General features: G+C 36.7%; 4 protein-coding genes across 18 annotated transcripts in view; 3 read left to right on the plus strand and 1 right to left on the minus strand.

The window, feature by feature from the left end:
- Nucleotides 1–8895, plus strand: part of LOC108754157 (collagen alpha chain CG42342) — a 171205-nt gene extending 162310 nt beyond the window's left edge. For 8 of the 14 annotated variants that reach the window (XM_018496250.1, XM_018496258.1, XM_018496263.1 and 5 more), the window contains 7 exons: nucleotides 1066–1092; nucleotides 1365–1418; nucleotides 2022–2048; nucleotides 4187–4222; nucleotides 5606–5740; nucleotides 6702–6973; nucleotides 7974–8050. In XM_018496250.1, coding sequence (XP_018351752.1) covers nucleotides 1066–1092; nucleotides 1365–1418; nucleotides 2022–2048; nucleotides 4187–4222; nucleotides 5606–5740; nucleotides 6702–6830 — 408 coding nt within the window. In that variant the 3' untranslated portion in view covers nucleotides 6831–6973; nucleotides 7974–8050. Of the gene's footprint in view, nucleotides 1–1065; nucleotides 1093–1364; nucleotides 1419–2021; nucleotides 2049–4186; nucleotides 4223–5278; nucleotides 5741–6701; nucleotides 6974–7973 lie in introns of those variants that run through there. The other 6 variants (XM_018496251.1, XM_018496259.1, XM_018496257.1 and 3 more) reach the window with 5 other exon arrangements.
- A 979-nt stretch (nucleotides 8896–9874) lies between these two features.
- LOC108754150 (putative peptidyl-tRNA hydrolase PTRHD1) lies at nucleotides 9875–12965 on the minus strand. 2 transcript variants are annotated; one of them, XM_018496240.1, is made up of 3 exons: nucleotides 12750–12965; nucleotides 11540–11728; nucleotides 9875–10542 (listed from the first exon to the last, which is right to left on the minus strand). In XM_018496240.1, exons 2-3 carry the CDS (start codon nucleotides 11723–11725, stop codon nucleotides 10369–10371), a joined length of 360 nt encoding a protein of 119 aa, XP_018351742.1. In that variant the 5' UTR covers nucleotides 11726–11728; nucleotides 12750–12965; the 3' UTR covers nucleotides 9875–10368. The 2 variants fall into 2 exon arrangements, with proteins under 2 accessions (XP_018351742.1, XP_018351741.1); XM_018496239.1 differs by lacking the exon at nucleotides 12750–12965 and having other exon boundaries at nucleotides 11540–12234.
- Nucleotides 12966–13823: 858 nt separating this feature from the next.
- Nucleotides 13824–19686, plus strand: LOC108754149 (peroxiredoxin 1). The gene is made up of 4 exons (XM_018496238.1): nucleotides 13824–13969; nucleotides 18222–18374; nucleotides 18781–19089; nucleotides 19238–19686. Exons 2-4 carry the CDS (start codon nucleotides 18241–18243, stop codon nucleotides 19380–19382), a joined length of 588 nt encoding a protein of 195 aa, XP_018351740.1. The 5' UTR covers nucleotides 13824–13969; nucleotides 18222–18240; the 3' UTR covers nucleotides 19383–19686.
- A 126-nt stretch (nucleotides 19687–19812) lies between these two features.
- The window catches only part of LOC108754166 (synaptic vesicle 2-related protein-like), a 5506-nt gene continuing 1177 nt past the window's right edge, over nucleotides 19813–24141 (plus strand). The window contains exons 1-7 of the mRNA XM_018496286.1: nucleotides 19813–20141; nucleotides 20338–20496; nucleotides 20747–20909; nucleotides 21509–21630; nucleotides 22160–22398; nucleotides 22955–23118; nucleotides 23198–23436. Of these exons, the coding sequence (XP_018351788.1) occupies nucleotides 20105–20141; nucleotides 20338–20496; nucleotides 20747–20909; nucleotides 21509–21630; nucleotides 22160–22398; nucleotides 22955–23118; nucleotides 23198–23436 (1123 nt within the window). The 5' untranslated portion in view covers nucleotides 19813–20104. The remainder of the gene's footprint in view (nucleotides 20142–20337; nucleotides 20497–20746; nucleotides 20910–21508; nucleotides 21631–22159; nucleotides 22399–22954; nucleotides 23119–23197; nucleotides 23437–24141) is intronic.

Here is a 24141-nt window from a genome sequence, read left to right on the forward strand (position 1 = left end):
CTCTCTCTCTCTCTCTCTCTCTCTCTCTCTCTCGGTGTCGGGATTAATTTTGATAATACGAAAGCGGGGGTTGAAGATTATCTTGCGATGATGGGGCGAAGATGAGTTTCATAGTTGAAACGCCCGAAGAACGGAGACTAAAACGAATCTAATTCATTATACGCCGAGTGAGAGTTTTATTCGCGGAAGAAATGTTTGCACATCGTTTTTAAGAAATAGCTCGGAAACGTCTCTCCATCATAAAATTATACATAATAAAAATTCGCAGTTACAAATATTTACCAAGTATGGGGATATTCGATGTAACAAGAGCGCGAGTACCGAATCCGATAGAAATGCAATTTCGTTACAACGAAAACCGATCGAATATCCCCGGCCAATATCTATACCGACACATCAAGCGCGATATAGCACAACTATAACTTAATTTGAAAATCCGAACGAGAGTTTCGAAACTTCCTCGCGCACGCAGGGATGCTGCGGGGGGGGGGGGGGGGGGGGGGGAAGGTGGAGATCACGTAACGCGATCGAGAGAGTTGCAGCTATATATATTTATATAACGAAACAGCAGCGCTGTGCAAATATTCTTTCTCGCCGAGCCAATGGAATTTTCACGCGAATCGATCGGCGAAACGGGAATGAAACCGAGAACCGATCCTGAAATCAGGGATGTGCGATCTCCAAATCGATTCGCTAGAAAGCGATTTTTTGCAAAAATATCGCTCCGAAATAGCCCTCTTTGTTAAAAAGAAAAAAAGAAGCGATTCTTTACAAAGAGAGATCGTTTTTAAATAGAGCTCTTTTTGGTTGAAAAAAAAATCAATTTTTCGCAAAACAGATCGGTTTAAAATCGCTATTGTGTGTTTAGAAAGATCGATCTTTTGGAGATTCGAACATCCCTGCCTGAAACACTCGAGGGCGCAGCGACGGTGTCAAAAGGGCGATCTGTAATAATAAAAATTCCCCTCCGCGACATAGTTTTTAAATCGCTGTCGACAATATTACACGCTCGATATTATCGATGGGCTACGTCGTGTATCTGACGAGGTTTCCTCTACCTTTCAGGGATCACCAGGATTAGACGGCATGAAGGTGAGCGATCAACGGGATGACCCCGTTTTCACTATATCATTACCTTTCTCGTTCTCGGACACGCTCTATTTCCGTGTCTCGGTGTCTCTCGTCTCTCGTCTCTCGTCTCTCGTCTCGTCTCGTCTCGCGAACCGAAATATATCAATCAATCGGCCGAAATTCGATTCGAGAGAACGCGAGAGAGCGCGGTTTCATCCTCATTGGCTTTCCTTTAACGACGAGAGCGAGCCGAGTCACCCAAAATCGCCCGTCATGTTTCTTCATACTTTCAGGGCGCGCAGGGCGAGCCAGGAACGAAGGGAGAACGAGGAGATCCGGGATTGCCTGTAAGTCCTACGCTTTATCAAGTATTTATCCGCCGTTCGAATCTGATCCATCTAACGCGCGATATCGCCCCGCTTTGCTCGTGTTTATCGAGATCTCTCGGCAATGTATCTCAAGATTTACCGAGTATTATCCCGAGGCAATCTTGCCCTTCATCAAACAATAATTTTCTCTGGTTTCGCGGTCGGTGATCGTTCGGGGCGCTCTCGATAAATATTTTACCGAGATAGATTTCTCTCTTTATACATTTAAAGTTGATCTCTACGGCAATCGAGTTCCTTGACAAATAATGCTTCAAATGAACTCTCGATTGGAGCTCAAAGTCTCTCCCGCGGCGCACAACGATAAGGAGAGATACTCGCGGATACTCTTTCGCGAATTCGATCAAACGTCAATTGTGATTCCGATCGATCGCCGATCCTTCTCGATCTCCGTTTCACGTCGTTCGCGATCTCTCTCAAGTCCCGTGAATCGTCGCGCAGTCACGTACCGAGATCGAGTCATGTCCGAGAAACGGGCGTCAAGTCAACTCGCTGACTCGATTACATCTCACCGTCGTCGTCACGGTGAGACACGCTAACGAGTCGATCTGTGTTTGTCCCCAGGGTACCGACGGGATTCCCGGTGCGGAGGTACAGTTGGCTTTCGATTATCGCTCGTCCTCCGGCGCGACTGCGACACAGTCTGACACGGTCTGACCAGCCCGGGGTAACGACGACACATTCCGCCTGATCTACCCCGGGGACTGTCTTGAAAAAAAAAAAAAGAAAAAAAAGAAGAAAAAAATCAAAAAGAGCCCTCTCTTTTTGCCTCCTCCGTCCGATTTCGAAGAGAACGGAGCAGCGTCTTGCGCCTTTCTCCCTCTTTCGTTCAGAATCTTAGTCTCACAAATTTCTTTTTTTTTTTTTTTTTTTTTCCTTTAACACGGTACATTCAATTGCATATCAAAAGTCATACACAGATAATTTAAGTATATTGATACATGTGGAATATAATTCCGACGCAATCGATTCCGTGTACCGTTTGACATTTTCGCATAATAACGCTTAATGTTTGTGCAAAGAAGATCAGGGTTTATTCAACGCCTGATATTATTTGCACGAGTAGCTGTTGAATTAGATTTAAGAACCAGATAAGAACTAGGTGGTCCCGTGTACCACCTCGCCGGCATATGACCAAGTTAGAGAGGGTCGCATCCGATGAAAATTTACGGTCGAATTATAACGGAGGGGGAAACGCGCAACTCCCTCGTGCTTCTCTCTAAAGTGTCCGGAAGGATGCTCGAGCAGTGCTCGTGTGACCGCTCGATGCGCACCAATGCGAGAGCGTATAAACGGAACGACTCTCTCGTATGTACCCTCGAATGCACAGGAAGGTACTTGAAGGAGGATAATCTCTTTCACCTCTGAACATACGACAGCTATATATCCCACATCGCACGAATCGTTGTATCTCCCAGCGCGCAAATGTTTCCTTTTTTATTTAAAACTAGAACCGCGGGTCTAAATTAATCGCGATTCAAAGTAAATTTAGCTTTTTACAAGCGGAAGGTGTTGCCGTAAAAAAATTACTTACTGTAATTAATTATGAAATTATTTATGAAAAGTTATAAAAATTTAAAGCTCCACGTGCAAATGCAAATAAAAAAATGCCATTCGTTAGAAGGAAGACACGGCTGAATTAAAAGCGTCCATGTAACTCATCGCGGCGTGCATATTTACGGAGTGCATCTTAATGCCAGTTTCCACCTATATATACAGAAAAAAAATTAGTCTTCGACAATAATATTCTCATATATAAGCAAAAATATTTTAATCCTGTTTTAAAGATTTTAGTCTTGATTTGATTGAATTTATATTGCTGCAAGATTTTTAGTCTTGAATTATTTGAGTGCAAAATAATACTTGCATCGACAGAAATTTAGACTGAAACAAATCAAGACTAATTGTAAGATCTTTGAAACTAAATTATAGAATATTTTTGCTTATGAGCATGCTACTGTCAATTTAAGAATAGTTTTTTCCTATGTAGATCAATTTTAATCTCAGCTGAATTTACTTTTCATCTTCTTCTAGTCCTAAAAATTAGAAAAAGATGAGTTGAATCGATAATTAAAGTTAATCTACATTGATGGAAACAAGCATAAAAGTGTACACCATTGATACTATATATCGCGGGGAAAAAATTAGAAACATATTAATCTTGAAGGAGCCTTAATTTCTTTCAAAATTACAATTCTAAAAATAATATTGTTGTATAAATAGTTGAATCTGCAGCTGATAAAATTCTAATTGTTCGGAAAGTTAAACTGAATCTAAAACGGGAAATTCTGTGTGTCTCTCTTTCTCTCTCTCTCTCTCTCTCTCTCTCTCTCTCTCTCTCTCTCTCTCTCTCTCTCGTATCGGTGCTGCTTTTATTGACATCGGATATTCTCGGTTTATTGACGTCTCTCGTCGGAGGGAAGAGCAATAACCAAGTGATCCACTCGAAATGCCGTGCCCGTGGTTCCGGCTGCGAATCGATATGCCACCCTTTTCCGCCCCTTACGGCTCGATGAGATGACAGTTGATGGTAACGGAAAAGCTGCCGGTGATCGATATACACGTATAACGTATACGACATCGCGGTCACACGCGGCACCCTTCCTCGAGCTCCCTTTCGAGCTTGGAAACTCGCTTTTCTTTCTGGAACGACCGTGCGTCTCGCGCGCGCAAAACGACGGCCAACGTTTACCGAATAAATTCCTTTTGACCGTGTTCACCAATTCCAGGGACCGAAGGGAGAGAAAGGTGCCAAAGGCGAATCTGTGAGTATTGACTTAATTCGAGTAATTCACGTTTTCGACGCGCGTGCTCCGCCGCGCGATTGAACGCGATCCACTCGGAATTATACCGTCACTCTCTTTCTCTCTAATTTCTCCTCTTCTCTCTCTGTCTTTCTCTCTCTCTCTCTCTCTCTCTCTCTCTCACACACACACACACACACACACACACACACACACAAGGATGCGAAAACGATCGTGCGTGATTAGATCGCCTATATGCTTTACAAAGATTATTTACGGAGCGATAACCGATGGACCAGAGCACTGTATTCGGATGCAGCTCGCTTCATAATGGACGTACAATCATACGCATCTATCTCGGCGAACCAGCGAATAGTCTCGTACACGGAAGGATCTCTGCATTAGTCGATTAGTTTACCTTTACCAAAGTCACCGAGTTCGAGATGTCCGACCGACCAGTGGAGGCGAAATTAATTATCGTCGTTGGCACTCTAAACTTCGCTTGATTTAACTCAATTTCGAGTACCATCGGATGCTTTGAATTGGAAGGAGATCGATCGTGCGTGTTTTACACGAGTTTCGTGGCTGTTAAGTAAACAAATTGTCACGCACTCGCGTCGCCGCGCGATACGTCCTTTCGCATCCTCGTACCTATCTTTTATTCACAACTATTGCTGCAAGCACGTCGGTGGGACTTCACCGTGCCGCCGCCGACGTCGTCGTCATCGTCGTCATTCACGACGAGGAGACTGCGGGATCTCCGCGGAGCCACAAGGTCACGAAAAGTAGGAAGCGGAGGAAGCTCTAGTTGTAGGAACACGAGGAGAATCTCCTCAACACACGCCCACCATTCCCACCAAGTTCCACATGAGACTAACACACTTTGCGCGTACATAGATATTTGTAAATATTATACATGAATATATATATATATGTGTGCTGCTACCACCGTTCCGTGAAAGCGCATAATGACGAGGCGCGAATAATGTTAGAAGAGACACTAACATTAAAACGTTCGAGGAACGAAGCGCCAACGGGAGCACTGTCATCGTCGCCTTCTCCTTTTCTTTTCTTTAGGAAATCATGTCTCAGCTTTGATGACAGAAAAGATCGTACCTCGGCGATCCGATAATTACAGTGAATTAAGTCAAAAGGGTACGGTCGACCGAGAAACGAAAGACCTTTCGCAGTAATTATCAATGAAAATCCGTTATAATTAAACTGCGACCTTCGACAGGCTCACCTTCGCTCTTTGTACTCGTCGGGGTATTGTGCACCGGATCGATCAAGTACTATATAATGCATAATCCAACAATATTATGCCTGGCCTTATTTGCACGTCGCGTACTTGCATCGGGTGTTTCGCGCTGTCAAAAAGATGATGCATTTCGCGTGTGCGCGCAGGGGCCGCCGGGTAAACGCGGCAGAAAAGGCGACAAGGGCAACAAGGGAGATCAAGGTGTTCCGGGATTGGATGCCCCGTGTCCGCTGGGACCGGATGGACTCCCCTTACCGGGCTGTGGCTGGAGACCACCGCAGGTAATCGATAGCTTTATTTTGTTTCGAAGTCTGTGGGGGCAGAAAGGATTGTGGGAATAAAAATTGCGCCGTATATAATCTCAATTCGTAGCGAGAGAAATGAACAAAAAGAGTGCGTTAAGACAAATACGTATAGACATTACGAAATCCTTGGGAATATTTCAGATCCTGGTCTATCAGTCATAATTATATAGATATTATGCAGTTTTTTCATGAAATTATATAACGGTCGCTTTCGCAAAATGAGAGAAACGCGCAGGTGTTCCATTGGACGCTAATTTCGCAGTGCAATAGAGATAAAATGATAATGCTCCACGAGTCTCCCGTGGATTTCGAAATAACCCTCCGTGGTCCAACCCGGGCTTTGAAGACCTAGGCGAATTTTCTATTTTGAATTATTCTGCCTGAAATTCGGGCACGTACGAAAACAAAACGTTACGGGTCGTATCGTTGTAAAATCGTATTCTCGAATGTTAAAAGAGTGCACCAGAATGTTTTCAGATTTTTTTATAACTCAAAAACCCTTTGGAAAATAAAATCAGGGTCAGCAGTGACCCGTTGAACTAGTGCAAAAAAACGTTGGACCACGGAGGACTAAGGGCACTAGAATCGCCGATGATTCCATTAATTTTTTCTTTTTGTATTAAATATACACTATAGAATATTAAAACATATGAATATAATACAAATAATATGGAGATAAATATTCATTAACCGAAAACAAGGATATAAAATTATGAAATTGGCTACCTTCGACAGTTCTAACAGGATACCGTTGGCGACATCTAGTGTTAATCAGTTGATAAAGCGGATTGTCCGAGCAAAAACAGATCGCGTTCTTTGGTAGTTATTACGGGGGTATTATAACAACAGCGCTAATAGTCTACTAATACGAAATACGGGATAAAAGGGATAGAGAGAAGTAGTGCCGGGGTACGCTTGGATTCTGGTGTGTGCTTAGCAGGACATCACGAGCACGTCCGTGCCGGCGATCGAGGGTCCTGAGCCCGCGGAAACGGATTACGAGGAGCCAGAGGAGGAGTACGACGACTATACGGACGGCTCGAACGGGAACCTAGCTGAGCAATAATGCTCGTTTTTGTGCGCTGCCCTAATAACTACCGACAACTACCACCAATACCGACACCATCATCATCACTACCACCACAACCACCACCACTGCCACCCTCATCACTCGTCTCACCCCGTTCTCCCAAACTAACGTGAATCCTGGTAATTGCGAATCCCATAATAGTACTAACGCAATGCGATGTTCGTCGACAGCTTGGTTTCGCAATGAAATCCTATTTGTACTTGCTGCTTCCTAATGCGATATCTATTAGTTGCAATATCGAAGACAAAACGCTGCTTTATGTGTGTACTAGCGGAATCCGCCATGCGAGTAGATTTGTCAGAATCTCTTGTAGGTCTATCCCTTTTATATGTAAACTGCTTGCACATTTTCTAATCCATTAACGTGTTCATGAGCGCTTACGTTCTTATTGAGAATTAAACGAATCTTTAATTTTTATCAATTATTTGAAACCCATAAACAATTACGCGCAAATTTTTCTTTCCTATTTCTTTACAACTCATTAATACAAAGAGAAAAATTTAAGAAGACTTCTATTAGATATAAAAAAAGATTAAATGCTAAAGATTAAGAATGAATATTAATCCTTAATACACACAATGATAATTTTCTGGTCCTTTATTACAAACATTCGTTTATAGGTTCCGGGATTATTTTCACCACTTTTGCAACTATACAAAAATCATATATATATTAAGTGATATATTTTAACATCTTTAGAAAGTATTTGTAATTGTATATTTTTCAAAATTGTAACTAATAACTTGATACTAGTACTTCGAAAAAAAGAAATGTGATAGGACGAATGGCCTAATCATGTGACCTAATTAACAATAAAAATTAAGCATCCAATATCCAAGATAAATATCTTTTTTAATTTATTTCTTATCTATCTGCACGTATAATCATCTGGTCACTTGTGCACTTGTTTCTCTCAACCATCGATCTGTACATCCCAAAATTAAGCTGACAAACTGTCAGAAAGATTTCTAGAAATCTAGTGCAGCTTCTGTCTTGTGCCCAATGGATGCGTCGAGACGATTCCATCGGGAATAAATGATCTCGAGCTTGCTTATGCGAAGAACATCAATTCTATTTAAAGATAAATGGTCGGTGACACCTATCCCTTTTGTTTTGCAGCCAAGGAGCAACATCCTGCGCCAATGGCTACAGGAGGAAGAGGAGGATGGGGAGGAGAAGGAGAACGAGCGGCAGTGATGTTGCAAGGACAATAGCGCATTTTTTTCATAAAGACTTCTGTATATCCTTCCGTTCCCGCCTCCGTCTCGTTACGAACGCGTTACGAAAGAAAAAAAAAAAAATATATATATATACATATTATATATACGCCAAAATAATCATCTTGCCATCGAGAGTGTTGTAAATATGTGTACTTACAGTGTCTAGCGTCCGCAGTGCGTGTACATAAGTAATTAGAGCTTACTGCGAATCTACGGTCGTATCGCGACGACGACGATAGTCGTATCGTCGGCTGATACGGTTTGCCCGTAAACGTCACACATATAACATATGCACACATACAAAGGTATACGGTGATGGATCCGCGATCGATACCTCCGGTTCTATATGCGAGGAAGGACAGGGAGAAGTCTTCCGGGTGAATTCACGATGATCTTCGCGTGGAAGAACGTTGCGACAGGACTGACGGAAACATTTTGGAGCAAACGAACGAGGAATAATCCAGGAAGAATCGCAGTGAAGTGCGCGAAGGACGCATCTTGCGGATGAGCGTGATGGTACGGGATGGGGAAGAAGATTGGCACGTTCGCCTATCGTGCAACTCGAACGCTCTCCATGCGAATCTTGCGGCGACGAGGACACACTTTGCGAATTTGAACGCAGCTTCACGACGATGAGACACGAGCGAGAAGTGGGAAAGATCGCAACGTACCGATGGATTAGCTCTTAGCCGCGGCCTGAAACGCATTTCGAATCTATTCCCCTTTTTTTTATCTTGCATTTCGCTTGAAAATTCTCGCCCGAAGTACGAGATTGTATTCATACAGATATCTTCAAAGTTCCTTTAAGTACAGCTACACTGAAAAAATTTCACTAAATCTTAATACATATTTCCTTGACTAGTACTAAGTAAATATTTACTTACAGTAAATAAATATTCATCCAATAAAAAATAATAGTTAAATTAAACTAATGTATCAAATTTTTGTATTAAATAAATATATGTTTACGTTTAGTAAATATTTATTTAGGACTATTCAAGCAAATATTTATTAAAATTAGTATTTTTTTCAATGTGAAAAAATTATATATGAAAAAACCTGAGTTCTAAAGCGTCCTATTTAAAGTACAGAATAGTAAATCTCCGCCTTATAGCGGATTGATAGAAAAAGGTTCAAAGTTTTCGTTTACCTACAATTCAGAATCTCAATACTAATTGTACAGATTGTATCAACCATGTAAAATTGTCGCTTCGAGTTCAAATGACTTATTTCTGTAGTCGAGGATTAAAAAATTGCGCTTCATAGCATGCGATTCAGGTTGCCTTTCAGCTAATCCCGCGGGAGAGACATACGCCGATTCATGATGTAAGAATACAAGGTTTTATTGCATATAATGGCGAATTTATTATTGTGGTAAATTTCTAATGGATTCTATATTGGCTTATAACATTTTTGGGCTAATTTTCTGATTGATCATCGACTGCGCATCTCGGGAACGAAATATCTCGTATTCTTATGTCATACGCCGATCCGTACCTGTGAAAAGACGAGTTTCGCCGCCACTTTTACCGTAAAGCAACCGTAGACTCGCGCGACGAGGCGCTTTTTGATACGACTAGTTGATTAGTGCCGCGCGATCCTGCGTTACTCTCGTCTAGATTAGAATCGTAAGCTAACGCTAGTATCATGTGTAATGCAAGGAAAGAGGAGCTGTACACACGCATTGTCAATACTCGCAAGGTACCCGTGGAATAAACCAATCAGTGTAAATCTTCTCGATGTCAGAAATATCGGATCGCCGCGGCGTCTCGCACAACTATGTGTGTTCTCTTTTTTTTTCTATCTCTTCGGACGTTTGTAGTCCTCCAAGCGTAAATATTTTCCATACGGGACAATATCGCTTCTGGGGAAAAAAGGGAGAAATGAAGAAGATAAAAACGATAAAGCCGAGGTGTTGCTCGTTGCAATATTGACGTTCAGAAGCTACGTTCGAGCCACGTGTGTAGAGCGCGGCTTATCTCCGGCGCATTGATCTTCTTCCCGCTCGAATAAAATAAAATATAAATGACATTCTTCTCCGAAGTTAGTATTTATTTCACGTGAGCGCCGGAGAATCGTATTTCATTTATAGAGCCTTTCAGGGTTGGATCTTTCGGTTATCACATTTGGGTGTTTTTTGCCTGAAAAAAATTTTTTCGGAAACCTTTCTTCGGCTAGAATCTTTCAGAAACAATACCGGGAGGATTAATTTGGATTCGGTGTAATGTAGAAAGTAACTCGAGGGACGTTCGGTGTCCTTATCGTAATACGGTATTTATTGCTATTTACATCCGTCACATTTTGAGTAATTTGTACTTTTTAAAATACGACTGCACCTTGTCCTTGGGGTAAGGCTTCGTTACCAGACACGTCGCGATGTTCTCGGGCTGTTCTATCCACAGTTTGTGCTGAATGTTGTCCTCCTTCAGTTTTCCACACAGTGTCTGCAGACCGTCTTCATCGGCAGCCTATTATTCATATTCGTGATTTCACGTAGTTTTATTCAGTGGTTCGGGAATAATTCGTTTTGGGAATAATTCATTCTGACAGCGTTCGAAATATTTTACGAAATAACAGATAAGGTCTGTTCTTTGTCGCTGTACTGGACTGCATTGAAATTTTCTTTCTCCCTTTTGCCAAGCTACAAAATATATATCTATTTTATTTTAAGTATCTAGGGGAGGATTTGGAGAGTTGAACCTCTTCTCCATGAAATTATTGCCCCACTACACTGAGAGAAAAAAAGGTTGCAATTATCATAATTTAACTATAATTTATACTTTTTGGAACAATTAAATATATTTATGTAAATATATTTAATTGTTATTTATAATACGCTACTTGAAAATCTTTGATTTTTCTCAATATATTTTTTAGTTATTATCATCGCATAAATGATAAGTGAATAAAGGATATAGATAATTATATTTATTATAATTTTAATTGCAATTACTAAATAAAAATGTTTATTTTATTTACTATTTACATACATCGTGATATTTTATTGTGTTAATGTTTGAAATTATAATAATTTATAGTTCAATTTTTCACATATATGGTTATTACTAATATTACAGCACTAATAACCACAAAAAGAAGAAGCTCCTAGTTATAATTTTATATTTTACCCGTATTTTCTTCTGGAAAAACAAAGTTATAATTTACAAAACCTGATATTTTTCCCATTTAAAATCAGGAACGAAAAAGAAAAAAACATTCTAAAATATTCAAAAAACAATTCGTTAACGTAAAAAAATTGCTGTTTGTATGATAACAGAATTACTAATCTCCCCGGAAAAAAATCTTGAATACGCTCACAAGTTCAGCCACAAAGAACAGACCTATAATGCGTCAAAGTTATAATTCTCCCTCCGCAAATATTGTACATCGCGGAACAAACGTCCCGTGATTAAACGCGCGCGGATTAACGGCTCGCAAACTTCCCTCGCGAAAGTCAATACTTACTTCGAGGACCACCTTGTGCATGTTGTCTAAATCCGCGAGGTAGGCCTGCGTGTGGGCGTCATTGTAACAGAGATGGATAACGGCGGTGCACGCGTGACACGCTTGGGCGATCACGGCGCCCAACGGCCATCCCATCGTCCTCGCAAGATCTCCCCGCACCACCACGTACTGAACTATCCCGGACATTCTCTAGCGAGAAAGAGATCGGCTCTCCTTACATACATAATGTAGATTCGCTTCGGAAACGATCTTAAGGCGGAGTTCGGGGGAAAAAAAAAAACGGAGGAGAGAAAAGAATTGCCGAGGGATCTCTCTCTCGCGAAAAATCGAGCCTAACGCATTCGTCTAATGTTTAATAAATAAATAAAAATCCCTCCCTCACCCTCACAACCCCTCCCCCCCCCTCTCTCACTAGGTTTCGATTAATTATTAGTAAGTGCCAAAAAGTATATTATCATTCTTACAAATAAGAGGTATAACGCACACGCAGATATATTCGCGTGTTATTTATATATCGGAATTGTGTATCCCGCCCGGGATCCGCGGCGACGACGTGACGGCGCCGCGAAATCGCGCGTAGAAACACATTCGCTATAGCATCGTTCCTTCGATGTCGTGGCATAACGCAAAAGATGTATTATTTATACAGATTGTTGTTATTAAAGACAAATAACGCTGAAATAATTAGCACGTACGACACATTATGTTAACAAGACGGCGATTTATTCATACCCGACTCTCTTCTCTCTTATTTATTATTTTCGCTCTACTATTATTTATTGTTTTTTTTTTTGTATTATGCTTCTTTTTCATTCTCTAAGGTTCCATCAGTATAAGAATAACTTTAATTTTAGTTCAATTTACTCTTTATAATTCTTTTTTTATTCTTGGATTTAGAAGAAAATAAAGAAAAGCATTCTTATAATCTCGGTTAAATTTACTCTTTATCTTCTTCTAATTCTAAGAATTGAGTGAAAAGAATGAATTGAACTGAGATTAAAGTTAATCTTACATTTATGAGAAATGGAACCTAAATATTATTTTCTTGTGCAAAATGATCATAACGGCACTGCGGAGAGACATTTATCTTGTATAAGGAGAAAAAGAAGAAAGGAAAGGACATTTGGCAGTTCAAATATTCGTCTACATATATCTTTAAGAAATATACATATTCAAAAGAAATTGAGTGAAGAACAACAAATGAACTTACCCTGAAATGATAACTTTCCGACTACTGTAGCGTCTGCCGAGAGGTTAGCTATCGTTAATCGTATACGATAAATACAATTTTCTTCAAACAATACTAATATAAAGATGCTAACTAATTCAAGAGCACGAATTGAACTGAAACCTGATGTAATCCGGCTGTAATTGAGTAAATTCGGAGTAAAAGTTGCGAGACGCTCCAATACGTGTCTGTACTGTCATCTGCCCGGGATGTAAATATCAGTGCTGCCAACTTCAGAAAACTCGTTCTCCTTTGGTTTCTAGGGTACAGTCCAACTTGGCGCTACAGATACTTCAAAGCTTTTGACCAATCAGAAGAAAGAATTGTACTTTAATTGACCAATCAAAAAATGCTTCGTAGAATCAAGTGGACCGTAATCTATGAAAGCAATGCTGTTTCTGCATTTCATTGTAAATTTCATTCTGCAAATTTTCAGTATGTGTGAATATAATGAACGCAGCCAAAAAGTCCATTTTTTATAACTGAACTATGAATAGTGTACAGCCGGTCACAGAAAGATTGCAACACTTTATTTTCGATGGGTTTCGGAATGCAGCTTGCTCATCGAGCGATTGACTCTTACTCATGGATCTAAAAAATCAATCGCTTGGCGAGTAGGCTGCATTCCAAAACTCACCGAAAAAAAATTATTGCAACCTTTCTGTGACCGGCTGTACACTTGTTAGCACTCGAAGAGAAATAGGTCTATGTTTATTTGAAAAGAGCGCAAAAAAAAGTTTTTGGTGTAATTCACAGTGCAGCAACAAAAGATAAATTTAAGGTATGCCATGTAGATAGGATGGATTAATTTTGTTACAAAAATCTTAAAGGATTTTAACACAAACAAAAAAATTTACATTTTGTTTGCACTTCTTAGGGGTTTTTATGCACTCGAACCGATATGAATGCCCACGTTCGGAGAGAAAGATCAAAGAGGAAGTGTACCATTCGAGTGCACGAAGTGCAAGTAGAACGATTCCTTTGTGCCCACGTTCACACGGTATGGTGTACGATAGCACCGCTAGATGTCGCGATGATTGCCAACACTGCTCGACTTCTTTGTGTATATATATATGCAGCGGTCGATATCAAAAGGTTCTCAGACTTCACTCAGAAACCGGTCGCCGGCGAATTTCTGTTTTCTCCTCGTCATTCTTTCGTCTTTGGCGGTTCGCAGTCTTCTTTGAAGAAGCTCTTTCAAGGTAATCATCACTATTTCAAATTTTCTAAATCGTTTGTTCGCCATTCGTCACACAATTTCTCAATGGAATTGATGTTTTGCTCAACAAAATCAGGACAGACCAATGACATGAACGACGCCGGATGATCGTTCTAGTTATAGCTGCCCTTTTTTCTCTCTGAAAGTAACGGTCGAAATTCGCGATGACGATGCTGCTCGCGTTTTTGTGATCGAAACACACGAGAGAGTCCCGAAAACGAATTATATAATTCGGAAGTTCCTATCCTCGACGTATAATACCGTTTCGTACTTCTGTTTCGCGTGAATTGCGCTCTATTTCGTAACACCGAAGGTCAGTCGAGGGAGAGAGAAATAGCAATATGGAGAGGATTCGAGATCGCCACTATTCGGCATCGTCATAATTTGGCAAGTCACGCTTTACGAATATATTTTTCATGATCTGTCAGAACGAGTCGAGACTTTCGTGGAGACTTACGAAATAGCGAATTTACTTGCATTGTACTTGGTACATACTGAGACCTACTATATAAAGTCAACAAAATTAATGTAGAAGCGTATAAATATTTTAAACGATTAAATACTCAATAATGATAACGTTATTTAAAAATAGACACGTATTATTTTAACAGTAAAGCAATTTTATAAATATATAATATATTAATATATATTATTTCATTCAAAATTATATATTACTTATATTTAAATATTTAATATAAATAATAACCTTTTTAATGTGTACTGATTTAGTATAATGTGACTCACACTATACTAAATCATTCACATTGTGTGAGTAACCGAATTCACTAACAACAAAGCCCATGACGCAAAAAAACATAAAAGTCTAAGAACAAAGAGTTACAAAGAAAGCTGTAACCGACAAGTTATGTGAATCGTAGATCAACACACGATAGGTTTTTTCTATGTAATTGACTTTTGAGAACCTAGGAGTGAGACACGTATATATTTGATACTTGAGAAAGAAGTTCTAATGTAGTCTAGTATAAAAATAAAAAAAACAGATCGATGAAAATGACGAAAGTGATCGAATTTACTAAAATATTTATAACTTCATTGGTTAACACCTTTGCTCATTTTTGTAATTTTCATTTTGTCTAAAGAACCGTAATAAGCCCCCTGATGTTTTAACGTAACTATATGTATGCTAAAATTGTGTCGACCTACGACTACAATTAGTGCTTCACGACTCGGTTACAGCCATCTTGTGCTTAAGCCCTAAGACAATAAAGTCCACTGTTGCCAAGTCTATTCGAAAGATATCCTTTACATTGTGATTTCTTTTTCAATGTTTTAGCTGTAATTTAGACAATTTTTTGTATTTTCCTCTAAAAAAATCATTCAGAAATTCTCCTAAACTTTTTGTCTCCAAAAAATCTCTTGGAAAAACCTCCAAATTAATAGAAATACTGCTAAATTAACAACTGCTAAATAAGATGTAAACGGTAAGCGAATTGACTAATCAGAAAACGAGAAATTTTTGCTTTTTATCTTCTGTGATGGCCGATTCATTTACTGCTTATGCTTTATTATGTACTTTATGTTATTATGTATTTATGTTTTTTGTGTTTCTAACTTAAGGCTTTACGCACAGTGGAAGAAAATTAAGAAAACAAGAAAAAATATTAAATATTAGAAATAGGAAAATTGGAGCTTAGAAATTCAACGCGACACACAATACAATTAAGATAAATCTAATATTAAATATTAGACAAATAAATTAGAATAAATATCTAATATTAAATATTGGAGAAATAAATTAGGAATAAAAATTTAACGTGACGCATAATAGATATAAATAAAATATCATCCTCTCCTTGCCCGAAATGTATTCTTTTGATAAACTATTTCCTTATTTGGAATGTAATTACTCTTTGATTCTTTTAACGTGATCGATCAATTTTTGTACATTGCAATATAATCTTTCTCGGAAATGCTTGCGTAAGCCCAGCGAAAAGAAAACGACATCGATAAAGAATTCCTGACATATTTTTTTAAATAGATTTCAACGTTTCTGTCGTAACGCGAGATAACGCAATTCACCGGCTTACTTAGTTATGCAGAGCGATAGCAGTTGTATTCGCCGACATCACGTATGGATTTATGCGCGATAATCTTCATCAGCCAACGTCAAGCGAATTTCCGAACAATTACTGAACAGATTAGCCGTATTGTCCCGTGGGAATTCCTTTGAGAATACCTTATCATCGAAAATGAATACAATCGGACGAAATTCCAACGGAAACATAACATTGTAAACGTGAAGATAACAAATCGAGTTTGGTATTAAATTAATTACGTCGTATTATACATTAATTTATTACATCAATCGCGTGCAATATAATAGGTTACATATATAGTTACTCTCTAAATCTTTAGAGTAAATCTCATTCTTAAAGATTGAAATTTGAACAATAATTATGGTGGTTTTGAAAAATAGTTATGGTCTGTGTTAGTTTTACAGCCTATTTTTGTCAAATGTTCATTTTTGCTTTTCTTATGAAAAAGTTAATTATTGCAAAAAGTGTTATAGAAAAACTAGTATATTATCTGATAGAAGATACTTTTTGTTTGTATTAGTTCAGCTGTAAAAATACCTATTACTGCATATACAAGAGTAAAAAATAAATTTTGCAACATTAGAGGAACTTTATATATTTTTTTCTTTAAACTGAAATAAATAGAAAGAATGCAAGGTTGCGGTTATCGCTGAACGTACATTTATAGTTGAAATTGCGGTCGGAATGGAGTCGTCTGACAAAGAAGTTTCGTTTCAATGCGAGGTTGTTTGTACGATTAGACGAAGTATCCTTTTCTTCAGTGATTCAACGCGAAGTCTCTTTACAAGCAAAGCTTTTCCTTACATAATTTCTTTGTATGTGTGGTTTCTTTTTTTTTCTTTCTCTTACAAAATCTCCGTTTATATATATCTGTGTTTATATATACATTGTGCAACCTAAGTCCCACCTGAATGTTCCAATTCGATTAATCTCTCCTATTCATCCTGTCTCTGGGAAATACTGAATCTAATTTTCTTTGAAGCGTCATTCTTGCATTATCAGAATTTAAGAATCATCGAATTAATGTTTAATGTCATTTCACACAGAGACGCGTAAGAAAGGTATTGTAAATTTAATTCAACGCTTAATTGATGCAAAGGAAGATATGTCATTGATTTATAATCAACTGATATGCTAGATATTCAAATAGATAAGCTGACTATTTATAAAATCTTTTGTAGCCATTTTTGCAGATAACTTTTTTTTAGATTGACGGTTCATTTAAATAAAACATTTATTTACTTTCACAGATTCCGACAAATAAATTGTATGTTTAATCCATTCTGAATACGTTATTTTTCTACGATGTTACCGAATTTTTTTTTACTGTTATTTTTTTATCCATTGTATCATTGTCACCGCGATCGACATATTTGGTAATCTACGGAGATAACGGCACGTACACCTGTCGTGTCGTGTGAATTTGATAATATGTGACAAGTCTACACACGAAACACGCGTGAAACTTTACATAAGTTATCGTTGAATAAATGTTTAGCTAGTGGCGGTTATCGCGCAAATCCACTCGTACTAAGTATTGACTTAATTCTGATTACTTACGAATTATTTAATCTTAAATACTTTTACTAAAGCACGATATTTCCGTCATGGCATTTCCAAAAGTCGCACAATTTGGAAACTTGTAAATGTGTACATTCAGAATCGTTTCTTTACAAACACGTTGTAAGAATAAAACCTGATTTAATATGTAAAAAGTAAAATGTAAATATTTTGAATTATAAAATAAAAATTTTGCTTTATAAAGCAAATAAAAAAGCTTAATAAAATGTATTGAGGATTTTATGGTTTAATGTATGCATGCATTTTTACGTCAATATGTATGACGGTTTTAATGTGCATCAGTGAGTATCAAATCCAATCGAATTTGCTATGAGACACAATTAAAAAGCACAGAAATCATAGGCAATAACAAAGAATAACAATCATTTGAAGTTATCAGAAACAGTGTATCTTAGTATACTTCTTTCAATTATTTCTCAAGCTTTATTTGGATTCTGTACGCGAAGATAAAAAAGCTCTGTAATGAATTTATTGCAAAGCTTCCGAGAGTAGAGATCATTTCGTGTAATGATTCATTAGAAATAAGCTATGCGTTATGAATGCATAATGATATCTGTGAAAAGTAAACATAAAGTTTCTCTGTATTCTTGGTTGTAGCGACTAAACAGCAGCAATCATGCCAGTGCCTCAGCTCCAGAAACCGGCACCCGCTTTCACTGGCACTGCTGTTGTGAACGGACAATTTAAAAATATCAAACTCTCCGATTACAAGGGCAAATATGTTGTGCTTTTCTTCTACCCGTTGGACTTGTAAGCATTACGATCATACTTTCATGGACAAGGCTATTATACAATTCTCAATTGCTGCTACAAGAAGTGTTGTGTAATTGCTTAACATTTGCATACACTTGTCTTTTAATTGATTCATTTGCAACGATAACAAAAAGATACATGTTCTATTCTGAGAGATTATGGAAAACAGATCTTCTATGTTCTAAAATCACGCTGCTAGTTATATCAAGATTAAAATGAGTTGTGTTACATATATATTTCAATTATAATGAATAATAGATTTAACTTTAAAAAGTACTTGAAGTTCGAGAGACTTGGAGGAAATAAAAAAAAAAAAAAAATTATACGTATCTTTAAGATTTCGGATGAATAGGAAATATAGGCAGTTTAGATAGATTATGATTACATAAATATTTTGCCGCAGCACTTTTGTGTGCCCGACGGAAATCGTCGCTTTCTCCGACCGAGCGAAGGAGTTCACCGATATCGGCTGTCAAGTGATTGCTGCATCTACCGATTCCCACTTCAGTCATCTCGCGTGGATAAATACACCGCGCAAACAGGGTGGTCTCGGCGAGATGAACATTCCTCTGTTGGCGGACAAGAGCTTCAAAATCGCCCGTGACTACGGTATCCTCGACGAGGAGTCAGGAGTTCCCTTCCGTGGACTTTTCGTCATCGACGACAAACAGATTTTGCGCCAGGTCACCATCAACGACTTACCCGTAGGAAGGTGAGAGGCACTTGCATGATTATTGAAACTGTAGTAAATTTATAAAAATTTATTTTGCATCTTGCAATATAAGCTTTCAGAACATATTCAAGCATTGATCGTTATAATACAATTTGATCTAACATGATTTTATATTGCATATTTGTAGATCCGTGGATGAAACTCTACGTCTGGTTCAAGCATTTCAGTATACTGATAAGCACGGCGAGGTTTGTCCAGCCGGCTGGAAACCTGGCAAGAAGGCTATGAAACCTGATGTCGTTGGCTCGCTGGAGTACTTCAAGGAACATTAGACAATAAACATCGTACAATGTTTTTTCATATTTACTGTTAATTATACTCGTATGTATGTGTGTTTTATACTCTTTCGCGTTACTGTTCGAGTTAAACACACTCACTTCCGTTTCTATTTAGAATAGTCAGATATACATCTCGCGATATTCACATTGAAACATCCGTCTTTAATTTAATAAACGGATTTATTTTCTATATGTTCTTGAAGAGCATTTTATCATTCCACGTAGTATATGAATTAGGAATTATTTCATATCAATATTACGTGCCAGACAAGCGACACAGATTAGTTATGATAACGAGTATCAATATGATTAACAAATATTGAGTCAGTGAAACAAAAATTTTGATAAGGAAAATATTTGAATAATTAAAAATGCTAAGTTCAAGTCGTCAAAAATTCCTTATTTTTAACATGTTTGATAAAAATAACTCAATGATAACTCAATATTTTTTTTACTGATATCGTATTATAATTATAATTAAGACATATATAGGCGATAATTATCGCGTACGAAAATATTACCCTTCGAGTATCATTTTACTCTTGTTTAACATTCGGAGGCACTCGAATAGTGTTTTCGAACGCAACCTAAATATAAAAATCTGCGAGAGTCGAACCGATAAATTGTAGAGAACTTCATTTTATGTTCGACATTTGATTTAATAACCTATTCTTCGGCGAATTTTTTACTATATTGTGATAAGGCACTATATCTTCATGAGTGGTGATTGCGAAACTGCAATAAATGAAACAGGTAAGAAGCGAAAAATTCGTTTTATATTCTTTCGGATGAATCGTTTATTTTATCACATCAGTTACAAGACCTGTCTAACAAGATATGTTACGTGACTTTGACATTACGCAATGTCTAATTTGCATTTGTGAAATATGTTTTGCTAATTAGAAAAATATCTAAAAGTACACTTTTTCAATTTGTAAATTTAATGAAGGATGGGGTATCTGGCATTACTTCATCGTCACTTTGTGCGGTTTACTGTCACTTGCGGAAGCAAGCACTTCTCTGACTGTTCCCATTGTGGCACCGCTGATAGCGTGCGATTTAAAGCTCAACAGAGACGCTATAATGCCCATCGCTACTTCCAGTCTTGGTATACGATATAAAAAATTGCTGTTTTATAAATCTTTATACTAAAAATTAGCTGAATTAACAATTTAATTTAAATTATTTTGTTGAATTAATTATCCAATATGAAACGGGAAATATTAAAAAATATATAATTTACATTTCTTGTCTCTGTAAAATTTATCGTAGATTCTCACTTATAAATATATTAATATATTGATTTGTTATATATTTTTTTAAATATTGGGAATTTGTTATGTTTTTTTAAATATCAGGAATGGCAGTAGGTGCTTTTCTATTTGGAACTATATCAGACGTTGCAGGCCGTAAAAAATTGATCCCGATTACTATGGGCATTGTGTTTTGCGCCTTAGCTTCTCTTTCCTTCGCTCAAGTCAATTTTTTGATAAATTTATCAGTGTTTATATTAGGAATGGGGTAAGTTCCTATCTTTTTATAATGGAAGCTATATAATCAGGACATCTTACGATGACATTAAAAAAATGCGCGATGATTTACGAATTTAAAAAATGTTTTTGAAGTCATCTACTTTTTGTATTAGCCATGATTCATATTTGCAAATCTTTATTTGTCACTGCTTATGCAGTGACAAATGACAAAGCTTTTGCTTACATATTTGATATACAAAGAAATGAAAAATACTATGAAGACAAAATTATTTCGAAAAAACTGTTTGTCATAATATATTATATCAATTATATTTCTGAATAAAATCTGACTATAAAGAGACACACACATTACATGACTTTGACATTACACAATATTTAATGATTAATTTACATTTGTGAAATATGTTTTGCTAATTAGATAAATTGATAAAATATTTAAAAGTACACTTTTTCAATTTCCATATTTAATGAATGAGATATCTAGCATTAGCTTTACTCATGCGGTTTACTGTCGCTTGCGGAAATGTCACGATATTGATTGATGCATTCGTAATTGCATGATAATGAAAGTGCGCGTTTATTAATGGAATGATCATTATGTCATTGACATAGAATTTATGTTTATAGAGTAGCTGGAAATAATATTGTTCTGAGAATTTATCTCATCGAATGCCTACCGATGAGAAAGAGAGGGACTTGTTTAGCAGTAATCGACATGTTTTGGATAGTCGGCTATTTATCAGTCATAGGTAATCAAATGATTTTACAAATAATTCCTTATAATTTGCGTTAAATTTATTAAATATCCCCTTTAATTATTAATTATGATTTTAATTCAATTTTTAATTTAGTCTTTTTATTAAATATTTTATATTTCTAATATTAACATTTTGGAGCATCGCGTTAAAATGTAATTTCAATATGTGTAATAAAAAACTCGGTTACTGGATTACTAATTTAAATACATAAATCTTTATTTACTTTTGCATCATTTATTTGTTTAAAAAATTGCAATGACAACTTTTAAAGATAATCTTATTTTTGTGTTTTTTTTTTAATTTAACATCAATAGGATAAAGAAATTAGAAGATTCAATTATAGACGAATTAAAAACGAATTAATCAATCGATTTACGTATATGTATATATTTATTCTCATCTAACTAAATAATTTTAAACATTTTAAACATTATAAAATACTTTACTGGAATTGTGTTTCTGTCTCATCGGCAAAAGTTTTATGCCGAAAAGTCTTAGAGAAATTCCTTTGTTTGGAAAGGCATTTCCTGGTCCATGATGCCGTCCATCATACGTATGTTAGACAAGCAATTCCGACCGAGTTCCTGGCGAGTATTTGCTATTATCTGCGGTACACCGAGCCTGGTGATCGCCTGCACCTCAGGTCTCTTACCACCGAGTCCTCGGTATTTGTTGCTTCGTCGACGACCGAGACAAGCTCTCGCGGTGCTCCAACAGATGTACGCCATCAATAATTTGAAGCACGCCGATACCTATCCGGTACCTATTCGACGCGCTTCGAAGAGATCTTATTATTTCTTAGTCCATTTCTTCATTTGCTATCGCTCAAGCCCTGAACGCAGGATTCTTTAAGCTTGGTTGTGGAAAGAAATAAAATAGGAGCATATAAAGATAGAAATATAAAGATATAAATATAGAACAATGTAGATAGGAATAAGAAATTAACATACACAATTAGGAAAAATTATTTATTTTTTATAGTTAGGAAATATATTTTAACCCTGTTGACCTGTTTCGATTCATTTGACTTAAAATTAATTTATTTTATTACTAATATTTTATTTAAAAACTTTTCCTTCGTATTTAATGGCTGTTAATATAAGATTTTTTTTATGAAACTTTTTTTTTTTTAGAGCTTTTTTTTAATTGTATTGAAAACAATATGACCGTATAGTAAATTTTTTTTAACAGGCCAGCATACGTATAGAATTATTTGGAGTGAAATATCCGAGATAAATAATTATTTTCTAATAGACTTTATATTATATTTGTTAACTTTTTTTAAATTTCTTCGGAATTGTTCTCAACAACTCAGATCAGGAATTTAGAAGACTGCGTGCGTCCAGATGACGAGGATGAAGCTGACAGTATTCAAAGATACTTTACGAAAACCTGGGAACGGATTCACAGAGTGCACAAGCCTCCGTACAAGCGTGTGACATTGTGCGGAATATTAGCGTGTTTTCTGCATTTTCCCGGGTAATAAGAGAGGTTTCTCTGTAAGCTATCTGTCTCTTGCACTTCGATTGCAAGAAGAATCACGAGAACGATGTTTAAGATTCGTTTGGCTCGCTTTGTGGAACACGCACGTTCTCCAGGAAATGGAAGAGCATGACGTCGTAAGCGGCACATGTAACGTCGACGTCCAGAACATGGTATTGGATTTTTTCCAGCGAAGCTGTGATAAGGTGAACGACGCTCGTTTCGGACTGCTGTTGCTGGTATCAGTAGGCTATGTGTTAGGAGAGACGTTGCTCATCGTTGGAATCGATGTCGTTGGCAGACAGTCGTATTTAAGTAAGCATCTAAACCGTCGTCAAAAATCGTTATCACTATTAAGATCAATTAAAATTTATTATTTAATTGGCTCTTAAAATTCTGCATTCTTTGTCCGAAACATCATTCTTTATTTTCTATTATTTACATTTCTCAAATTATCAGTCGACTTATCATTTTTTTTATAATTGTGAAGATATCATTTTAACTCTTCGGAGTCGATAACGAGTTTATTGAACCCAATCAACAGGATAGCGATATAACTTTATATAAAAACACATTACTTGTTACTAATTTTAAAAAGAAAATGTGTTATTCGGAACGTAACAAATGATTACTTTTTCGTTATTTTTTGTAATAATATTTCTATCCAATCAAAAATAATGCGATTCATTGAATATATATAAAGATAATAGGAGATTAAAGTAATCATAAAAATGACGGCTGAATTCGTTATCGTAAAACTATAACGACGCTATCATTACCGTTACAGACAGAAAAAAGTAACGATAACAATAACGATAGTCACATTACAAATAATCTCAAGGAGTTCCTAATCTTGTCAATCAATTATATATTTTATTACATTTGCAAATTTAATTTATTGTTATTAAAATAAATTTAATATTCATATACACATTTTTTTAAGTATAAGTTATGTCATTTTGATTTCTTAAAATTAATTGATTTTTTTAAATTAATTAGTGCCTTTTAGTCAGTATAAAT

The sequence above is a fragment of the Trachymyrmex septentrionalis genome, unplaced genomic scaffold (assembly GCF_001594115.1).
Source record: "Trachymyrmex septentrionalis isolate Tsep2-gDNA-1 unplaced genomic scaffold, Tsep1.0 scaffold77, whole genome shotgun sequence".
Classification (NCBI taxonomy): Eukaryota; Metazoa; Arthropoda; class Insecta; order Hymenoptera; family Formicidae; genus Trachymyrmex; species Trachymyrmex septentrionalis.